This window comes from Neofelis nebulosa, chromosome 2 (assembly GCF_028018385.1).
Source record: "Neofelis nebulosa isolate mNeoNeb1 chromosome 2, mNeoNeb1.pri, whole genome shotgun sequence".
Lineage (NCBI taxonomy): Eukaryota > Metazoa > Chordata > Mammalia > Carnivora > Felidae > Neofelis > Neofelis nebulosa.
This window is the reverse complement of record NC_080783.1, coordinates 213,682,314-213,702,372: the sequence shown is the minus strand read 5'-3', so window position 1 is coordinate 213,702,372 and position 20,059 is coordinate 213,682,314. Positions and strand designations below refer to the sequence as shown.

The 20,059-nt window shown below is 52.4% G+C and overlaps 1 protein-coding gene and 1 non-coding gene across 3 annotated transcripts in view; one reads left to right on the top strand and one right to left on the bottom strand.

The window, feature by feature from the left end:
* Positions 1–2,047: 2,047 nt before the first annotated feature.
* LOC131505748 (U5 spliceosomal RNA) lies at positions 2,048–2,163 on the top strand. The gene has a single exon (XR_009258525.1). It is a non-coding gene; the product is annotated as a U5 spliceosomal RNA (small nuclear RNA).
* An 11,147-nt stretch (positions 2,164–13,310) lies between these two features.
* KIAA2013 (KIAA2013 ortholog) overlaps positions 13,311–20,059 on the bottom strand; it is a 7,082-nt gene continuing 333 nt past the window's right edge. The window contains exons 1-4 of one of the 2 annotated variants that reach the window (XM_058719050.1): positions 19,182–20,059; positions 16,090–16,388; positions 15,535–16,014; positions 13,311–14,005 (exon numbers count right to left, since the gene is read on the bottom strand). The exon at positions 19,182–20,059 is cut by the window's right edge and continues 333 nt beyond it. In XM_058719050.1, coding sequence (XP_058575033.1) covers positions 13,988–14,005; positions 15,535–16,014; positions 16,090–16,388; positions 19,182–20,059 — 1,675 coding nt within the window. In that variant the 3' untranslated portion in view covers positions 13,311–13,987. Of the gene's footprint in view, positions 14,006–15,534; positions 16,389–19,181 lie in introns of both variants that reach the window. The other variant, XM_058719049.1, reaches the window with a different exon arrangement.

The following is a 20,059-nucleotide window of genomic DNA, read 5'->3' as shown; positions in this document are numbered from 1 at the left end:
GTGAGAGTCAGGAAGGCGACCTTGGAGGCGGCACAGGGAGAACGTTTAAGAGGCACTGCAACACCTGCTTCCGCCTCACCCCCTCCCAGCGGTCCCTACGGAGCCCCCCCCTGCACCCCGCCCCCTCCCTCCCTCACCATCACCCTCCCTGCAGCTGGGAGCTTCCTGCACCCCCACTCCTTAGAAATGCCTCTGTCCAGGGGCGCCTGGGTGGTTCAGTCGGTTAAGCGTCCGACTCTGGATTTCGGCTCGGGTCATGTTCTCGCGGTTTGTGAGTTCAAGCCCCACATCGGGCTCTGCGCTGACCGTGCAGAGCCTGCTTGGAATTCGCTCTCTCCCCTCTCTCTCTGCCCCTACCACGCTTGCTTCCTCTCTCTCTCTCAAAATAAATAAACTTTAAAAAAAAAAGAAAGAAAGAAAGAAAGAAAGAAAGAAAGAAAGAAAGAAAGAAAGAAAGAAAGAAAGAAAGAAAGAAATTCCTCTGTCCAAGGCCACCGACCTCCCCACCATGACACCCACTTTGCAGTCCCTGCCTTACTTGACCTCTGGTGGACGCTTACCATAGCTGCCCTCGACTTCTGTGCAGCCCCAGCTCCTGGTTTTCCTGTGGCTTCCTGGGGACATCCTAATCCCCTTCACACGTTCCTGCAGCATCCACCCCTCCTTTATGCCACCACCCCCCCAAGGACCCACCTAGACTTCTTCTTCCCTCTCCTCACTTTCCTCTTTCCCAGGCCTTCCTCCCTCCACACCCACATGCCGGCCACCTGGAAGTCTTCTCTGGCTTTAATGCTCAGCTCCCTAATTCACCTGCCCCAGACTCCTTGTCTCTACAGTCGCCACATTAGCCAGAATGGTTGTCCCACAGTGGTTCTCTGCCTCACGTGCATCAGAGTCACCTGTTGGACTTGTGCAATCCTGGCCTGCAGGGCCCCACCCCCAGGGTTTGAGATCCAGTAGGTCTAGCGAGGGACCCAAGAGTTTGGGTCTCTGGCAGGTACTCAGGTGATACTGACATGCGGGTCTGGGGACCACGTGGAAGGAACTACTGCCTTAAATCACTCATCTGATCTCGTTGGTCTCTTGTAAAACTCCTGGGTGCCTCGCCATTGCCCCCAAGGTAAATGCCAGCTCCTATCTTGGCACCGAAGGCCATCTGGTCACTCACCCTCTCTGCATTGCCTAGAACACCCTCACCGCCCTAGGCGTGCCTAGATGTCAGCGAACATTCTGTTATCAGTGCTTACCACTCACACTTAGCCTCCCCATCACATACAGGCTCACTGAGAATGAAATGTCGGTGATACCTCTCTATCCTTGCAGCCCAGCACAGGATTTAACACGGTGCTCAGGAAATTGTCGTTGAGGGGCGCCTGGGTGACTCAGTTGGTTAAGCGTCCGACTTCGGCTCAGGTCATGATCTCACGGTTCGTGAATTTGAGCCCCAGTCGGGCTCTGTGCTAACAGCTCAGATCCTGGATCCTGCTTCAGATTCTGTCTGCCTTTCTCTCTGCCCCTCTGCTGCTTGTGCTCTCTCTCTCTCTCTCTCAAATATAAATAAACATTAAAAAAAAAATTTTTAAAGAACGTTGTTGAATGAAGATAAATATTTTCAAGTTTTATTTTATTTTTATTATTTTACTTAAGTACAAAAGAAATTTTTACTTGGAGTCAAAATTTATAAAAGATTTTTTCTGGTTGCACCAAAGCGTAAATCCTGACAATCTGGCCTCCGCTCTGCCCCCTGGTGGTAGCCTCAATCCCCGCAGGAAAACGAATACGCTGTTTAAGGCATTTCCGGGAACCGGGGCGTGACGACGTAGGTTCATTTGCATACCCAAGAGGCATTGCACACCGGGCAATTTCCGACTTAGAAATGACGAGATTTTCCTTTTGCGGTTGAATTCTTTTTCCCCAAGAATAAGGCCGCTCCCACAGAATTGTCTGGGGGAACGACGAAAATCACTGGCTCTTTCGAGCAGAGAATCACCATCACTGAATTCGGGGTAACAGTTACCCGAGGAATGTGTGCGGGCAACCAGAGAACATACTCTGGTTTCTCTTCAGATCGCATAAATCTTTCGCCTTTTACTAAAGATTTCCGTGGAGAGGAACAATTCTGAGTTTTTAACCAATTTTTTGAGGCCTTGCGCTTGCAAGGCTACTCATGGTGTTTAAGAATAGACTAATTTGTTTTCTTTGCTTTTTTTCGTTACGCGTGCGCGTTTTGCTTGGGAAGTACAGCTGTGACTGCCTGACTGCGTGTTTCTGTGCTTTTTTTTTTTTTTTTCGTTATTTGTAACGTGCCTTTTTCGTATTCACTTGCTCTACGTTGCCGTCTTTTCTGACGCTCCCGGTGGGGCGGGGCGCTTACCTGCTTGAATCAGCTACGGAAAACTAGAACATTCTCGCAAGGTTTCCTGATCTGCCCGCCTCCGAACATTCGCAGGCTGGAAACCGCCAAACCCGGACTTGTTCTCTGCTTCCGGCCTCGCGCGCGGAGGCGGGCGCAGAAGGTTGCTGAACAAAGAACATCTGGTTAATCTGATCTGGCCCAGACTTCAGATAGCACTTTTTTTTTTTTTTTTTTTTTAAGATGACTCTTGGGCATATCTGTGTAGTCACACACACCTTTCGAGGCAAGGCCCGGCACCTTTCCGACTGTAAGCTTTTTAAAAGAACCTTAAACAATTGAAGCAATATTGGCTGCGTTTTCTTTTCTTTCCCTTTTTAAGCTTATTTATTTTTTTGAGAGAGAGCGTGCGTGCAGGCGAGGGGCAGAGAGAGAGAGAGAGAGGGAGAGGGAGAGCATCCCAAGCAGGCTCCGCGAGCGCGGAGCCCTACTCAGGGCTGGAACTCCTGAACCCTGAGATCATGACCTGAGCCGAAACCAAGAATCGGTCGCTTAGCCCAGTGAGCCATGCAGGTGCCCTGGCTGCTATTTCTATGACATATTTAAAAGTATTGCTGTTGGGTTTGTTTTGTTTTGTTTTGTTTTGTTTTGTTTTGTTTCCTGATGAGGTAGTTAAAACTAGAGCCGGGTCATTTGTGGAAAATTGGAGTGAGAAAGACCTTTGATGACGGTCATGATGGATTTGATAAAACTCAAGAGGAGGTGAATAACCACTTAGCTTTGTGATCCCGCCTAGGTGCAAGGTAGGCTGGGAAATGTAGTCTTTCCCCTGGGCAGCCATGAGCCCTGCTAATGTGAGACCCATGGAGGGAGAAAGTGAATAAATACTACGAAAGGAAACTAGCAGTGTGTGCACCCAGATCCCAAAGTTGCACCCCATCCATCCCAAAGTTCCTTCCTTGCATTTCTCCACCTCCCAGCCTCCTCCCAGTGGCCAGCTCTCTCTTGCTTGTGATTGTGGGATAGCCACCTCCCAGGGTCCTTTTGATGTCCCTTTGTGTAGATGACCCCTACCCAGGCTCAGGGTGCCTGAGGCAATTGCCCTAAGTCCAGCCCTGCTCTGCTGGTACCACCATTTGTCACCAGGGAGACCCCTTGAGCCCCAGACTCAGGATTGCCCCCCTGAACTCAGGAAACTCCTAGAACCTTCTGCCTGTCCATTTCATCTCTTAGAAACTCACAAATTGCGGAAACGAGGAAAGAAACATTTGAGAACCACACCCGTCCAGATGAATCAGAAAGTGCCCGACAGGGGTGCCTGGGCGGCTCAGTTGGTTAAGCATCCGACCACAGCTCAGGTTTGTGAGTTCGAGTTCCACATCAAGCTCTCTGCTGTCAGCACAGAGCCTGCTTCGGCTCCTGTCCCCCTCACTCTCTGCCCCTCTCCCGCTGGTTTTCTCTCTCTTTCTCTCTAAATAAATAAAAAAGTGCCTACTGGGTATCTCAGATTCATTATAATATTAAAATCCCCCTCTAAATATTCATCCCAAACCCTATGAAAAGGAGCCTGCTTACCCCTGTTTAGGGAGTTCACAGTTTTGGAAACTATTCCTCGAGGTCTCCTTATTTGCACAAGGAAAGTGACCCTGTGAGGCAGGCAACTCCACTCAGTGTAGTCTGGGTCTACAGCTCTCCAAGGAGCGGGCCCACGTTGGTCCAGTGACAGGTTCAAGCCCTGAGAGAGTCATTTTCCTTTCTTTCTCCCCAGCAAACCTTTCCTCACTTGGCAGCTCGGGTCAGTCAGCATTAAATGCTGGTGACCAGTGCTGTCCCTGGGCTCCGAGGACAGGGTTTCTATCAAAAGCAGGGCTTTTAAACGTGTGTGTTGTTCACCTTGGGCAAGGAACCACCCAGTGTAATGAGCACCCAAGCACCCAGATTACAGTCTCCAAAGGCCGGTTCCTGGTCAATGGAAGCGGGCTCCTTGGAGAAATAGAGATTCCAGGCAGGAGCCAGGAAATATACGCCCTCGCAGAGGTTCCCAAAAGCCCAAGGTGATATCAATGGGCCATCAAGAAGATTAATACATTCAAAGGATCAAAGCATCTCAAATATATTTAAATCTATGAGTTCATGAAAATACTAACACTCAACTGAGCTAACAGGTCACTGTGATGATTGATTTTTGTGTCAGAGAGCTGGTAAATTACTCTTTACACGTGTCTAGAAGGGTGTTTCTTTTCCTATATATATATATATATTTTTTTTTTTTAACGTTTATTTATTTTTGAGAGACAGAGTGCGAGCGGGGGAGAAGCAGAGAGAGGGGAGACACAGAATCCGAAGCAGGCTCCAGGCTCTGAGCTGGCAGCACAGAGCCCAACATGGGGCTCGAACCCACGAACTATGAGATCACGACCTGAGCTGAAATCTGATGCTTAACCAACTGAGCCACCCCGGCACCCCCTGGAAGGGTGTTTCTGGAAGAGGTTAGTGTTTGAATACACAGTCTGAGTAGATTGTCCTTCCAAATGAGTGGGCCTCACCTAACCCATTGAGGGGGCCTGAATAGAACACAAGGGGAGAGGAAGGGCGGGTTTGCTCTTTTTTTCTTAGAGCTGGGACATCCATCTTCTGCCATTGGACATGGGCTCCTGGTCTTGGCCCTAATTTCCACTTACGCCACCGGCTTTCCTGGGTCTCCATCTGTAGGTGGCAGATCGTGGGACTTCCAGCCTCCATAATTCGGTGACCCGATTCCCATAATAAATCTCCTCTTACATCTATCTATTTATCTTCCATTTGGCCTACTTTGTGTATGCTAAACATGAACCATCATTTTAAAGGTTTTTTTAAAAGTTTATTTATTTTGAGAAAGAGAGCGTGTAAGCAGGGGAGGGGCTGAGAGAAAGGAGAGAGAGAGAGAGAGAGAGAGAGAATCCCAAGCAGGCTCCACACTGTCAGTGCAGAGCCCAATGCGGGGCTAGAACCCACGAACCGTGAGATCATGACCTGAGCCGAAACCGAGTCGGATGCCTAACCAACTGAGCCATCCAGGCGCCCCAATAATTTTCAAATTAAAAAAAATTTTTTTTCAAGGACACCTGGGTGGCTCAGTCGGTTAAGCATCCGACTCTTAATTTCGGCTCAGGTCACGATCTCACGGTTTTGAGAGGTCGAGCCCCACATTGGGCTCTGCACTGGCTTCCAGCAAAGCCTGCTTGGGATTCTCCCTCTCTCTCTGCCCCTCCCCCACTCAAACTGGTGCCCTCCCTCTCTCCCTCCCTCCCTCCCTCCCTCTCTCGGTGAATAAATAAACTTTAATAAATAAATTAATTTAAATTTTTTTAAATTTTATTTATTTTTTAAAAAAATTTTTTTAACGTTTATTTTTGAGACAGAGAGAGACAGAGCATGAACGGGGGAGGGTCAGAGAGGGGGAGACACAGAATCTGAAACAGGCTCCAGGCTCCGAGCTGTCAGCACAGAGCCCGACACGGGGCTTGAACTCACGGACCGTGAGATCATGACCTGAGCCGAAGTCGGCCGCTTAACCGACTGAGCCATCCAGGCACCCCTAACTATATTTTTAAAACAAATTTGCGACTGGTAACCTGTGCTTCTTTATTAATAGACCAAATATTGGGATCTAGTAGCAAGTTTAATGACTACCATAATTTCAAAGGCACCATGAGGGGTGCCTGGGTGGCTCAGTCGGTTAAGCGTCCGACTCTTGGTTTCCGCTCAGGTCATGATCTCACGGTTCGTGGGTTCAAACCCTGCGTTGGGCTCAGCGCTGACAGTGCAGAGCCTGCTTGGGATTTCTCTGTCTCCCTCTCTCTCTGCCCCTCTTCAATTTGCACGGTCTCTGTCTCTCTCAAGATAAATAAATAAACTTAAACAAAATTCAGAGGCACAACAACCATGAGCAATCACTTCAAGATCTCTGCAACAACTATAACGGGGTCATGAATGCGTTCATTGTCATCTGTGACAGTGACGTAAGTGCCAAAGTTAACCATGGGAGGGAATGCTAAATTTCAGCCAGAGGTTGGTGAAAATGAAACCTATCCAGGTTGGCAGACCCTCTGAATTCTGCCTGCGGACCCGGGGTTAGGAGCTCTGACCTCCATTCTTTTGCCTCCAGCTACTCAGTGCAAACCATCCGCTGTGTGGGTAGAAAGGTTTGAACTTACCAAAGCACGTTCACACACAGTCCTCTATTTAAGTGGGACTTCCTGACCATCTCCTGAAGTTGGAAGGTGCTATTAGACCCATTTTACAGGTGGGAACCTGGAGTCTAAACGCTTACCTCACTTATGGGAGGTTGCGCGATGATAATGACTGAGCTGGAGATGGAATCAGGTCCCCCAACTCCCAGCCCGCTCCGACTCTTTTACATCCAGCTCTCCCTTCCCCAGAAATGCTGCCTAATTACCTTGCGGCCAAGTTCTATTTTGAGAGAATCCACAGCCTTCCTCCTGGGCTCGCCCGCCTCTGTTTTGTCATATGTCGGGACACCCACAGAGCCGTCCCATGGATTCCTATGGCGCTTGGGCAACCAGGAGCGATGTGAGCAGAGTGGTAATTGCCCTGCCGATGGGAGGTTGTCAATCCTGCGAGGCGCTGGCGACCTCCCTTTGACCTTTGGCAAGCCATCCTCTTTCACTCTGTCTCAGTTTCTACTTCTGTAAAACAGGGTGATAAACTGTCCTCCCTTGGTTTCGGGGGAAGCCGTAAAGATTGGCTACAATTGTAACAGTAACGCGGGGAGAGGACGTGAGAGTCCATGGGAGGGAGCGTCACCTGTGATGCTGTCATTGCCATGAGTTAGGTCTGAGAGCCTACCCACCCTTGCCTTTAGAAGTCAAAGATCCGTGATGAGGGAGACAAAGGCAAGAGAAATGTAGCTTAAATTAAATCTCCTTACAGCCTGCAGCTCGCGGATAGACACCTGAAACGTGCAGAACGTGACCTTGCTCAAGGAACTCATGGCTGCCTTACTTCCTTGATGTTTTAGTTTTATTAAAGACTAAAAGTAACCCTATCTCACCAGTAGCTAGCCCCTCGAGGTCCTTGAAAACCTTGCTTTCAAATTCCTCAGAGGGCGCCTGGGTGGCTCAGTCCGTTAAGCGTCCGACTTCAGCTCAGGTTGTGATCTCCCAGTTTGTGGGTTCGAGCCCCGTGTCGGGCTCTGTGCTGACAGCTCGGAGCCCGCTTCAGATTCTGTGTCTCATTCTCTCTACCCCTCCCCCACTTGTGCTCTGTCTCTCTCTGTCTCTCAAAAATAAATGTAAAAAAAAAATTAAAAATTCCTTAGAGACTTACACTATCTCCCTCCCTCCACAAACCTAAAAATATACAATCAGTCACTCCTCACAACCCCAGTGCAGCTCTTTCTGCCTACGGATCCTGTCCCTGTGCTTTAATAAAATCACCTTTTTACACCAAAGACATCTCAAGAATTCCTTCTTAGCCGTTTTCTCAAGAACCCCATCACCGTGGATCGATTAACCCCACCTCTTTTTACAGGATTCTACACTCTGGACCAACCGGAGTACTACTGTCCTCTTGCCTCCCGAAATGTCCCCACCCACGTCTGTATGCTTACTCATGCTCTGCCCACGACCTGGAAAGTCCTGTCCCATGCCTTAGCCTGGTGGACGCCCATCATCCCTCAGGTTCCAGCTTCCTCCAGGGAGCCACCCCTGATGCTCCAGCGGAGAGGTTCAGTGTGCCAGCCCCACGCTCCCACTCTCTGATCGCAGTGTAATTGGCTTCTTATCTGTCTGTCTCCCCTTCATACTGTGCATCCCCTGAGGTCAGGGACTCTATCTGTGTGGTCCCCTCCCTTTTCCGGGGCTCAGTGCCTTGTGGTCTCTGAGCTTCACTTGCCTCATCTGCAAAATGGGAATGAAACTTCCCCTGCAGGGCACCCTGGACCTAGGAGCTTTGCTGCCAAGCATCTATTTTTCCTCCTTCCTGATAAGAGTACCCCAAATTTCCTTTGAGAAACCACCTCTCTCCCAGTGTCCTCTGTTCAGTGGCTGGAGATTGACCCCATCTCAGCTGAAGAGGTGGCCTGATTGGCCTAACCTAACGGACATATCCCTTGCAGCCTGGCCACAGCGATTGGCTGGGGGGGGTGGGTTGTCCATTGGGAGGTGAACCTCTGCACCGCGGGTGGGAACAGTGAGACTCAGACGCTGCTGACTTTGCTAGGAGGGCATGAGGCTTGGGATAACTGGGGTCATTTTGTTACCACAAAGGTAACTAGTCTGTGGATCGGAGCCAAGCTACAGGAAGCAGGGCTAAGAGCTGGGCCCTACTGATGTCACTTGAGTTCTTGATCAAACCATTCCTGAACTCCTGCTGGACTACTCTGTGAACCAATACTTTTCCTTCTGTTTAAACCACTTATAATTAAAGTTTTCTGTCACTCGCAACCCCAAACACAAGGATTAAATGGCGTAATGCAGACAAATGCAATTCCACAAACATTCTTGGACTGTCTACCCCATGCTAGTTTCTGGCCATCCCGAAACGAAAAGACAGAGGTAGCCACTGCCTTCACAAAACTTAAGTGCCAAGCACACAGTAGATGTTCATCAAATGTAATCTTTCCCGCTTTGCCACCCAAGGGCCAGATGCATGGCCTGCTAGAAGAATCACAGTGAATGTTTACTGAACCAAAAGGTATATCCAAAGCTTCCGTTGGCCAAAGTCCGGAGGAGAGGCTCCCGGGAACCCGGAGAGCCAGAGCGCCGATAGCTTGTTTCAGGTAAAGCAGTTTGCTGAGCCGGTGCCCAGCAGCCAAGATGACCCCACCGTCCCTGAGCCTCCTTTCTGCAGGGAGGGCGCCTGCACCACAGCAAATGGTGTGATCCACCCAATGGCCAGACTCTGAACCAGGCTTCAGAAGCTCAGACCACTGCCGCTTCCTGTGGTGGGTGGGGGAGGGTAAAAACAAGACCCCCGAGCTGGAGGTTATCTTGTTCTTTTTGAAGCCAGGCATCCTTTAAGAATCCGACGCAAGGGGCACCTGGGTGGCTCAGTCGGTTAAGCATCTGACTTCAGCTCTGGTCAGGATCTCGCAGTTCACGAGTTCGAGCCCTGGGTCGTGTTCTATGGGCTCTGTGCTGACAGCTCGGAGCCTGGAGCCTGCTTCAGATTCTGTGTCTCCCTCTGTCTGCCCTCCCCCACTCATTCTCTCTCTCTCTCTCCCTCTCAAAAATAAATAAAAACATTTTTTTTAATTAAAAAAAAAAGAATCTGAGGAAAGTTACAGAACGTCTCAAGAAAGAAAAAAAAAGTGCATACATTTGGCCATTCTGGGGTCCTTGGATCCAACGAAGCCAGGTTACAGATTCTGAGCAACAAAACCTCTAAGGTTTCTTCTTCATCTAAAACCCTGTGAATCTCTGTTTCTTGGTTTGTTTTCGCCTCCAAAAAGTTCCATTCCTCCACTGCAAGAACATGCCTGGCTTAGTCTGTTTGGGCTCTTATAACAGGGTGCCAGGGACTGGGGGCTTAGAAACAACAGGAAGGAGGACACCTGGGTGGCTCAGTCAGTCTGACTCTTGCTTTCAGCTCAGGTCATGATCTCACGGTTTGTGGGTTCAAGCCCCGCGTCGGGCTCTGCACTGACAGCGCGGAGCCTGCTTGTGATTCCCTCTCCCTCTCTCTCTGCCCCTCCCCCCAAAATAAATAAACTTTAAAACAAAAAAAATTTTTTTTTAATAATAAATACATTTTTTTTTTAATTTTTTTTTCAACGTTTTTTATTTATTTTTGGGACAGAGAGAGACAGAGCATGAACGGGGGAGGGGCAGAGAGAGAGGGAGACACAGAATCGGAAACAGGCCCCAGGCTCCGAGCCATCAGCCCAGAGCCTGACGCGGGGCTCGAACTCATGGACCGCGAGATCGTGACCTGGCTGAAGTCGGACGCTTAACCGACTGCGCCACCCAGGCGCCCCAATAAATACATTTTTAAAAAGAAAGGGAATGCAAGCTGGTGCAGCCACTCTGGAAAACAGTATGGAGCTTCCTCAAAAAATTAAAAATAAAACTACCCTACGACCCAGCAATCGCACTACTAGGTATTTATCCAAGGAATACACGTGTGCTGTTTCGAAGGGACACATGCACCCCCATGGTTATAGCAGTGCTATCGACAATAGCCAAAGTATGGAAAGAGCCCAAATGTCCATTGATGGATGAATGGATAAAGAAGATGTGGTTTATATAGACAATGGAGTATTACTCGACAATCCAAAAGAATGAAATCTCGCATTTGCAACTACGTGGATGGAACTGGAGGCTATTATGCTAAGTGAAATTAGTCAGTCAGAGAAAGACAAAAATCATATGACTTCACTCATATGAGGACTTCAAGAGACAAAACAGATGAACATAAGGGAAGGGAAACAAAAAGAATATAAAAACAGGGAGGAAATCATAGGAGACTCTTAAATATGGAGAACAAACTGAGGGTTACTGGAGGGGTTGTGAGCTAAATGGGTAACAGACAGTAAGGAATTTACTCCTGAAATCATTGTTGCACTACATGCTAATTTGGATGTAAATTTAAAAATAAATAAAGTAGTAATAAACAAATACATAATACATCTCTAAAAAAATTTTTTTTTTTTTTAATGTTTTTTATTTATTTTTGGGACAGAGAGAGACAGAGCATGAACGGGGGAGGGGCAGAGACAGAGGGAGACGCAGAATCGGAAGCAGGCTCCAGGCTCCGAGCCATCGGCCCAGAGCCCGACGCGGGGCTCGAACTCACGGAGCGAGAGATCGTGACCTGGCTGAAGTCGGACGCTTAACCGACTGCGCCACCCAGGCGCCCCCAAAATTTTTTTTTTTTTTAAAGAAACAACAGGGGGCTGGAAGTCCGGAATCGGGGACCAGCACGTGTGTTCTGGTGAGCACCCCTTCTGGGCTGTTAGACGCCTGTTGTGGCCTCACCCCACACACAGGCGAGGACGAGGGTGCTCTCTGCGGTCTCTATTATTAGGGCAAGAATCCCATTTGGGAGGACTCCACCCTAATGACCTAGTCACCTCCCCCAGGGCTCCCTCTAAACACCAACACACTGGGGGTTAGGATTTCAACATGTGAATTTGGGGGACGGGGACACAGAGCAAAAGGTGGGCTGAGAGGAGGGGGGCTGTCAGGGTGTCATGGAGAGGACGTGACCTCCAGTGATCCGTGAGCTGGCCCCAGGTGATCAAAGGCTCCTCACCCCTTCCCTGGCCCTGGATGTGGGATCTGAGTGCCTTTCCTGCTCCCAGAGTCTGCTCCAAGGGGACAGAACTATGATGGTGACTGAGCGCATGTCTGAACCCAGGTAAGACCTCTGTAGAAGCTTTAATGTGTGGTAGGCGGGTGCCGGGATCCACTGGTCTTACAGCCCAAGACAAGCCTCGTAGAGTAAGTTCCCTTCTTACTCCACCTGCTGCCTACCCCCCTGGAGTGGCCTGTCTCATTCTTTGGTCTCTCCCTGCCCTCTTGAACAGGGACCAGGTTCAGATGACTCCTAGGAAACTCCTAGGGGACTTGCAAATCAGCAGGGGCCCACGATGCAGGTCGGTTTTCAGGGAGCTAATACATGTCCATACTGAGCCCTCAGCTTTTGGGAAGTGCTAAGTAGCATGAAATTAAATTTCCCATTCCAGGTTTCCACCCCTGAGAAAGCAGCTTGGTAAGATTACAAGGGGATCCTAACCTCCTCCCGCAGAGGCCCGCGCAGATGTCCAGTAAGGGACCCGCAGTGAGTGCTCGATGCGAGCTGTAATTCACAAGGAGTTTATTGAAATTCTGGTTGTTCAGTCTTTCCGGGGCAGCAGGTACATGGGTTTGTTTTTACCGTTTAGGAGCCTCTAACAGGCCGAGTTCCAAGCCAAACAGAGGGGAGGAACATTAAGTGTGGCTCTTGTCAAGCAGCTTCCACCTTTTTTTTTTTTTTTTTTTTTTTTTTTAATGTTGATTTACTTTTGAGAGAGAGAGAGTGCCAACAGGGGAGGGGCAGAGAGAGAGGGAGACACAGAATCTAAAACACGCTCCAGGCTCCGAGCTGTCAGCACAGAGCCCGACGCGGGGCTCAAACACCAACCTTGAGATCATGACCTGAGCCAAAGTCGGACGCTTAACGGACTGAGCCACCCAGGCGCCCCAAGCAGCTTCTACTCTAACGAAACAACTGGAGGGCCCGTCACACCATAAACCACATCCAGCTGCACCCCATGAGATTCCTGCTTCCCTAAATGGGTAGGCCAGCCAATGACCCACGGCTGGACGAGGAAGGCACTTCGTCCAGAGCACAAGGGGAAGGTGGGTGGAGCCAGGACAACTCATGGTAGGGGTGAAGATACAGGTTTCCTTTCCCTCCCAGCATGCCATTGTGAGCATCATTCTGCTGGTGGCGAGCAGACCAAGCTTCGCAGGGAGTCATGCTGCAGCACCCACAACGCTGTGCCCACGGCCTCCCAAGGCGGGCTGCCAGGCCTAGCTCAAGTCCCTTTCTGGTCCGGGCCCAGCCCCATTCTCCTCCCCACCAGGCAGGGTCATCAGATCCTGCAACCACCACCACCAATGGGCAGAAGGCCATCGGGGTGTTTTCCTGCTGCCCAGCCCTGTGGCTGGCAACACCCAGGACAGACAAATCTAGGCTGTTTAGGGCAGGTGGGGGAGAGGCACTGCAGCAGGGAAGGGGCCGGGCTGACGCTCCTCAATCCGCCCGCTCTGCCGGGTGACCTGGCGAACCAACCCTCCCCCCAAGTGGATCAGCGTCTTCTCAAGAGGAGTATTAGATGTGGGGGGGGGGGGGAATCAGCCATCCCCAAAGGGCTGGGCAGCCCATCTGCTTCAGACACTACCTGAAAGTCAACTGATGGAGGAAGATACGCTGTCTCCAGAGGTTTCAAACCACACACAAACCGATCATGGAAGTTTGAAAGAGATTTATTTAAAAACAGAACAAAAAAAGAAAGCTTTGGTATTTCAAAACCCAACAATCATCAACCCCTAGAAAGTTAAATACCTCCCCCTAAAGCCCAGAAGTACAAAAGCACAGATCTCCGCAGGCTCATGGTAAGAAAGAGACGATGTGCAAACCGGGGAGGACCCGAGACCCACGCTCTCCGCGCAGGCGCAGGCGGCAGGGCCTCCGGATGCCCCCCCGGGGGCGGCGTAGGTCGGAAATCCCCGCCCGAGATTCACTGTCTGAAGGGGGTGCAAAAACCATCCGGCAAAATCTCAACAACAATAAATTAAAAATTCAGTCAAGAAAGAACACATTAAATTAGGAATAGAACACAACTTCTCCTAGACAGGTCTTTTCAAAAGAGGCTCTGTTTCCTGGGACAGAAGAAGGGGGGAAAGCAGAAGGAGTGAGTTCAATTTCAAGTATTTTCCATACAGGTTCATTTTATTGAGTCGAAAGCTTACAAAAAGTCCACCGGCCCTCCCCTCCCGCTCCCCGATGCAGACTCCTGAACATCCACACGCACTCTGCGTCACTGGCGTCCCCAACAAGGCACAAAAGGGTGGGTGCGTTCGAAGGATCCCCTGTTCGTGCAGCAGGACTTTCGGTGCTGGGTGTCTTGTGCAGATGGGACTTCACTCAGACACTGGGATCTTCCTGTTCAATTAACAAAACAAGTTGTTATTGTTCACCACCAACCCCGTGGAAGCTACAGAAATCTCACGCGGGGCAGGTGACGGGGACGCCCCTGGTGGCATCCCGCCCGGGCGATGATCCGGCTCTGCAGACACTGTGGCCCAGGGATGTGCTAGAGCCACCGTGGGGTTGGTGGCCCGGACACCTCCTCGGGCTGACGCAGTGTTCGCTGGGCTCTGCTCTGGCGGGACCCCAGCTTGAGCGCGAGTCAACTGAGGGCCACGGGGTAGCACCCCAAAATTAGGGGTCTGGCCTGTCCCCTGGATCGGGTGGGGAACCGGGGGCAGACGGGTATATGGCAGATTAAGAGCAGAGAAGCCGACCAGGCAGCAGGGAGGAGCAGCCTGCCGGCTTAACAGAGGCCGTCAGACCCACGCAATGCAAACGGAGCACCTGTTTTGTTACAGCTCGGCCACGTTTCTCTTTCATCTGACCTTCCATTTGTTCTCCAAGCTCCAGGCTCAGACCTGCTGCCCACCCTGCTCCCACCCTGTCAGGGCTGAGAGCTGCTTCTTCTCAAGTCCTGGCCTTGGGCCAGAAACTAGAAACCAGAAGGCACAAAGCCCTCTGTGGAGGTGAGGAGGCATTTCTCCGGAGCTGGCCCAGGCTCCTCAACTGCTCGGGAGCACAGACCCAGAGCTCTTGAATCTATGTCTGCACGTGCTGGTGCGACAAGAGGAGAGGAGAGAAAGGGAAGCGAGCCCCGCTCCCTCTGGAGAACTTTCTCCCGTGACTGCCAGCGATGGGCTTCCTTCTGTTCCCTCTCCCGGGGAATCCTGGCAGCAACGGAGCATGGAGCACTGGGTGGGGGGGCGGAAGGGGCGGCCTCCCCTGGGACTGAGCCTGATCCCCAAGACACATTCCTGATGAGAGTCTCACAGCGACCATGCTCAAAGTCATGGCTTCCTGGGGGCCAAGGTGTTTGAGGAAATGAGAGGAATGACCTTGCCTTGTGCTAACGAGATGGCCACCTTAGCTGGCCCACAGCGAGAGGCACGAGCAGGCCCTCAGGAGGGAGTGCAGGGGGCTCACCTGAGGCTTAGATAGCAGTTTCCGGTCTATCTAGGGGCTTGTTGCAATTATTTTAAGTTTAGTTATTTATCTTGAGGGAGGGGGGCGCATGCAAGCTGGGGAAGGGCAGAGAGAAGGAGACAGAGAGAATCCCAAGCAGGCTCCACGCTGTCATTGCAGAGCCCGACGCGGGGCTCGATCTCGTGAACCGTGAGATCATGGCCGGAGCCAGAATCAAGAGTCGGACACTTAACCGACTGAGCCACCCGGGCGCCCCACTGCTGTCCCTCCCTACGGTCTCCTCTCAGAAGTCGCTTTCTGACAGCCTCTGCAAACACGCTCACTCCTGTCTGTGTTGCAGGCTGAGGGTACTGGCTTAGGAGGACACCCCAGTGCCGCCCAGGCCTCTCCCGTCCCGGTCTGAGGCTAGAACACGAGGCCGGGGCCTCGGGCTCTGGAGACCCAGGGGGGCTTTATACCTTACTCCTGAAGAGGGGCTTGGCCCCAGGCCCACAGTACTCGTTGTAGATGAGCTTGAAGAGGAAGAGGTGGAAGAGGGTGATGAGGGAGGCCACGCTGAACCAGAAGAGGAAGGGCAGCCCGGGGTCCTGCTGGGCCATGTGCTCGTCGTGGGCCAAGATGGCCTTGAGGTGCAGCGTGTGGCGCAGGTCCTGCAGGTGCCTGAGGTCGGTGGAGACATAGAGCAGCGGCGTGATGGGCTGCGTCACCATGACCGGGAAGGTGTGGCCCTGGGGCGCCGAGGTCAGCTCCACGGGCTCCTCCAGGCAGCCGGCCTCACAGGCGTAGATCCTGACGGGCTGGCCGCGGGCCTCCACGGACACGTGCAGGTACGGCTTGCCCTCGGGGTCCGCGAGCACGGCTAGGTCGATGTGGTCGTTCTTGTAGCGGATGCCGTGCAGGGCGTAGCTGTTGTGCAGCACGTCGGGGTCGGCCTGGAACTGGAGGTGGTTCTCAGTGAACTGCAGCCCCCCGAAGCTCAGCACCATGCCCTGCAGGATGCCTGGGGCGCCCACCTTCACCAGCCCCTTGCAGCCGCGCTTCTGCAGGGTCAGCTTCCACAGGTCAGAGAGCTGCAGGATCTGCTGGACGGACGACAGCCGGCCCGGCCACAGGTTCTCGGCGTGCATGGTGGCGTGGCCGCTGAAGCAGTGATCTTCGTAGTTGAGCGTCGACTCCATCTGGTCGCGCTCCCTGTGGCTCAGGCTGGGGTTGAGCAGCGGGGCTGGTGAGCAGGAGAGCATGTAGTACAGCGTCAGGTTCACGGTCAGGCCAGACGGGGTGTGGGCGTCCGTGATCTTCTTCATCTCCACACCTGAAACGCCACAAAGGTTGCACGTTAAGCGGGGATGGCCCGGCCGGGAAGATGAGGTTCTGAAGGGAAGACCGGGAGCGACGGAAATGGCAGCTCCAGCCTCCCCTGAGCTCTGGCTCCCTCACATGACCAACTTGACCCGGTGGGCCTGAAGCCTAAAATCCTGTTCAAAGCGGGGCCTCCCGGGGCGCCTGGGTGGCTCGGTGAGTTGGACGTCCAACTTCGGCTCGGGTCCTGATCTCAGGGTTCGTGAGTTCAGGCCCCGCATCAGGCACCACTGTCAGTGCATAGCCTGCTTTGGATCCGTAGTCCTAACCCCCCCACTCCCACCCCTCCCCACTCACACTCTCTCTCAAAAATAAGTAAACATTAAATCCTATACATAATAACATAAATAACATAACAAACATAAATCCTGCCAGCGCTCAGAAGAACACAGACGTGGCGGGGACATGGTGCCGGTTGAAGAGTCCAGCACGCCCCCCGCCCCCCTGCCCTCTGCCTCCGGAACACCGTCATCAGCGCTCTGGCCCATCCTGGGTTGCTCCTTGCCATCATCCTGTGCTCCAGTCCTGGAGCTTTAAATAACATCTGAACACCGGATCTCCCAAATCCGTATGAATTCTAGACTCAGAACAGCTAACCGCCCATTTGGGGTCTCCACCCAGACGCCTGACAGGCATTTGGGACCTGACGTGCTCTAAGTTCTTCCAGCCCCAAAGCAATCCTTCCACAAATTCTCTCCAGACACTTGCTCGAGGGCTCCCCACAAATTCAGGAGTCACCCTCCAGTTCTCACGCCCCACGCCCAGTCCGTGCAAAGTCCCGGTGGCACCACTTCTGAAAGTATCAGAAGCCATCCACTTCTGTCTCCACGGCCACAACTCAGGTGCCAGCCACCCTCCTCTTTCACCTCAGCTCCTGCAAAATCCTCTCATCTGGTCTTCATGTCCCACTTTTGTCCCTTATAGTCTAGATTCTGGATAGAACAGCCAGGGGATCCTGAAAAATGTACATCCGACAGTTGTCTCTGCTCTCCCTTCCACCCCACTTAGAATCAAATTCACAGTCGTCACCACGGTCTACAAGACCCTTCGGGATCTGGCTACCTCGACCCCTTCCTGGCTTGCTACCCACCAGCCACCCTGGCCTCTCAACCAAACCTGCTCTTGTCTTAGGGCCTCTGACTTGCCAGCTCCCTCTAGATCATCACATGGTCAGTTTCTTGCTATTCAGGTCTTAGCTTAAGTGCTTCCTCCTTGGAAAGGCCTCCCCAACAACTGGAGCTAAACAGAGGCCCCCACCCCACTCCGAACCCCACCCAGTCATCCTCAATCACATACTTTTAATTTTTCTCTACGGAACTTTAAAAAAATTTTTTTAAGTTTATTTTGAGAGAGAGAGATTGCACAAGAGCTACTGGAGACAGAGACAGAGAGAGAGAATCCCAAGGAGGCTCCTCACTGTCAGCACAGAGCCTGACACAAGAAATCAAGGCCTGGCTGGTTTAACTGACTGAGCCACCCAGGCGCCCCGCTCTATGGAACTTCGTATTCTAAAGAGCAATCTGGCTTATTTATTCAGACTTTCACTTTTCTACTATTGTCTTCCTCCCATCCAGAATTTAAGCAAGCACCATGAAACAGGCGCTTTGTTCTGGTCACTTCTCTATCCGTCGTATGGAGCACAGTCCCTGGCAGGATTCGATCAATACTTGCTGAACGAGTGAAACACACTTTGAGCAACTAAACCAAAATCTCTCTCTCACCTAGAATAGGATTTCCTTTACTTCAACAGTCTTTAGGGGAAGGAAGTTTTTATTTGGTGGGTGCATTCCACCTGCTAGAGAGGTTCCATCCCCTTCCAGTCAATGGAGCACATGACCCCTGATCTCAGTGTTGTTGAGTTCAAGCCCCACGAACCGCAGAGGTCACTTTAAAAAAAAAGGCGGGGGGGGGGGGGCCTGGGTGGCTCAGTCGGTTAAACATCCCACTCGATTTCAGCTCATCATGACCTCATGGTTCATGAGTTTGAGCCCCACTGTGGGACTCCATGCTGACTGTGCAGAGCCTGCTTGGGATTCTCTCTCTGCCCCTCCCCTGCTCATATGCTCTCTCGATCTCTCTCTCAAAATACACTTTAAAAGGGCGGGGTGGGGAGGGATGCCTGGGTGGTTGAGTCAGTTAAGCATCTGGCTTTGGATCAGGTCGTGATCTCACAGTCCGTGAGTTCGAGCCCTGCATTGGGCTCTCTGCTATCAGTGCAGAGACCCTCTGCAGACCCTCTCCCGCTTGCATTCTGCCTCTCTCAAAAATAAACAAACACGTAAAAAAAAAAAAAAAAAAAAAGGCGCATGCCTGTCACCAGCCAGACTGTGAGGGACTGAGGAAAGAAAGAATCTGGGGACCCGCCAGGCCCTTCTGCCTGATTTATCCTTTACAAGCTGACCCCCAAAACCACTCTCCAAATCAGGCCTCATTTATGAGGACAAATAACAGTAAGGCCTGTCTTTTACGCTCATTCCTTCCTCGGACTCACAGAAGCCCTCTGAGGTGCTCCTGTTATTACTGAACACAAGCCCACGGAGATCAGTAAACTGGTCCCACGTCGCTCGCACAAATACCAAGCGGTGGAGCAGAGTCAGCCCAGGTCAATGGCCAAGCTCCCTTTCACCACCCCCACTGCTCCCCTTCAGGGTCAACTCTGCAGACTTTAGTGGGGCATCTCCAGGGTGGGCCGCGGAGGCCCTGGTGTAAGGTGTGCACTGCGGCCCAAGAACTGGCCAGGCCTCACCTGGGCTGAAGAGCTGAGCCCAGAGGCGCTGGTGGTCCTGAAGCAGCTCAGCCGCTGGCATCTCCAAGAGCTCCAGCATTTCCTTCCGTGCCAAATCCTGGACCACCTTGAGCTCCTTGGCTGCTTTGTTTTTGAGCACCTGGGGGTTAATAGGGCCTGAAACATGCACCACCCACAACACTGTCTCGTCCAGTTGTGTCTTGGGAGCCACCTGGAGCCGGTTCACTAGCTTCTTGGCCGCCACCACCACCAGGTGCACCAGCCCCGTGGGAAAAGGCGGGGACCGGCCCGAGTAGAGGAGGAACTGATGATCTCCCACCTTCTCCAGGGTACTGGTGAAGGCTCTGGGGACCGGGCCGGCAGTGGGCCCCACAGTCTGCAGCGCGGCCACCCTCTCCGTGGGATTGTTGAGCTGGATACGCTGCAGATAGACGTGGGGTCGGCCCCGGTGCGCCAGAAAGTCCTCTTGCAGCAGCACGCAGTCGCGGCCGGATCCTGTGACGAGGCCGGAGGCCGAGGCGGGTCCGGGGACGGCGGCCGCAGGGACGGGGCCTGAGGTCCCAAGCTGCAGGCAACGCACTCGGCGCAGCAGCCCTTCACGCAGCAACAGTACTGACTCTCCGGCTTCGGAGAGCGCACTCAGCGGTCGCAGCTGCACGAAGGGCACGAAGTCCGGCGCCACGGCGGGCTCTCGCTCTCCAGGAGTCACCCACAGCCGGTTGGCGGCCACGTCCAGTGCCAGGAAGCCGTTGGCCACCAGGGCCGGCACTCCAGGGCCCAGTGGGACAGCCTCGCCGCGCTCCCGCAGGCCGCGCCAGGCGCGGGTGGCCGCCTCCAGGCAGGCGGAGGACTCGGCGGCGCCCGGCTCGCCGCGGGAC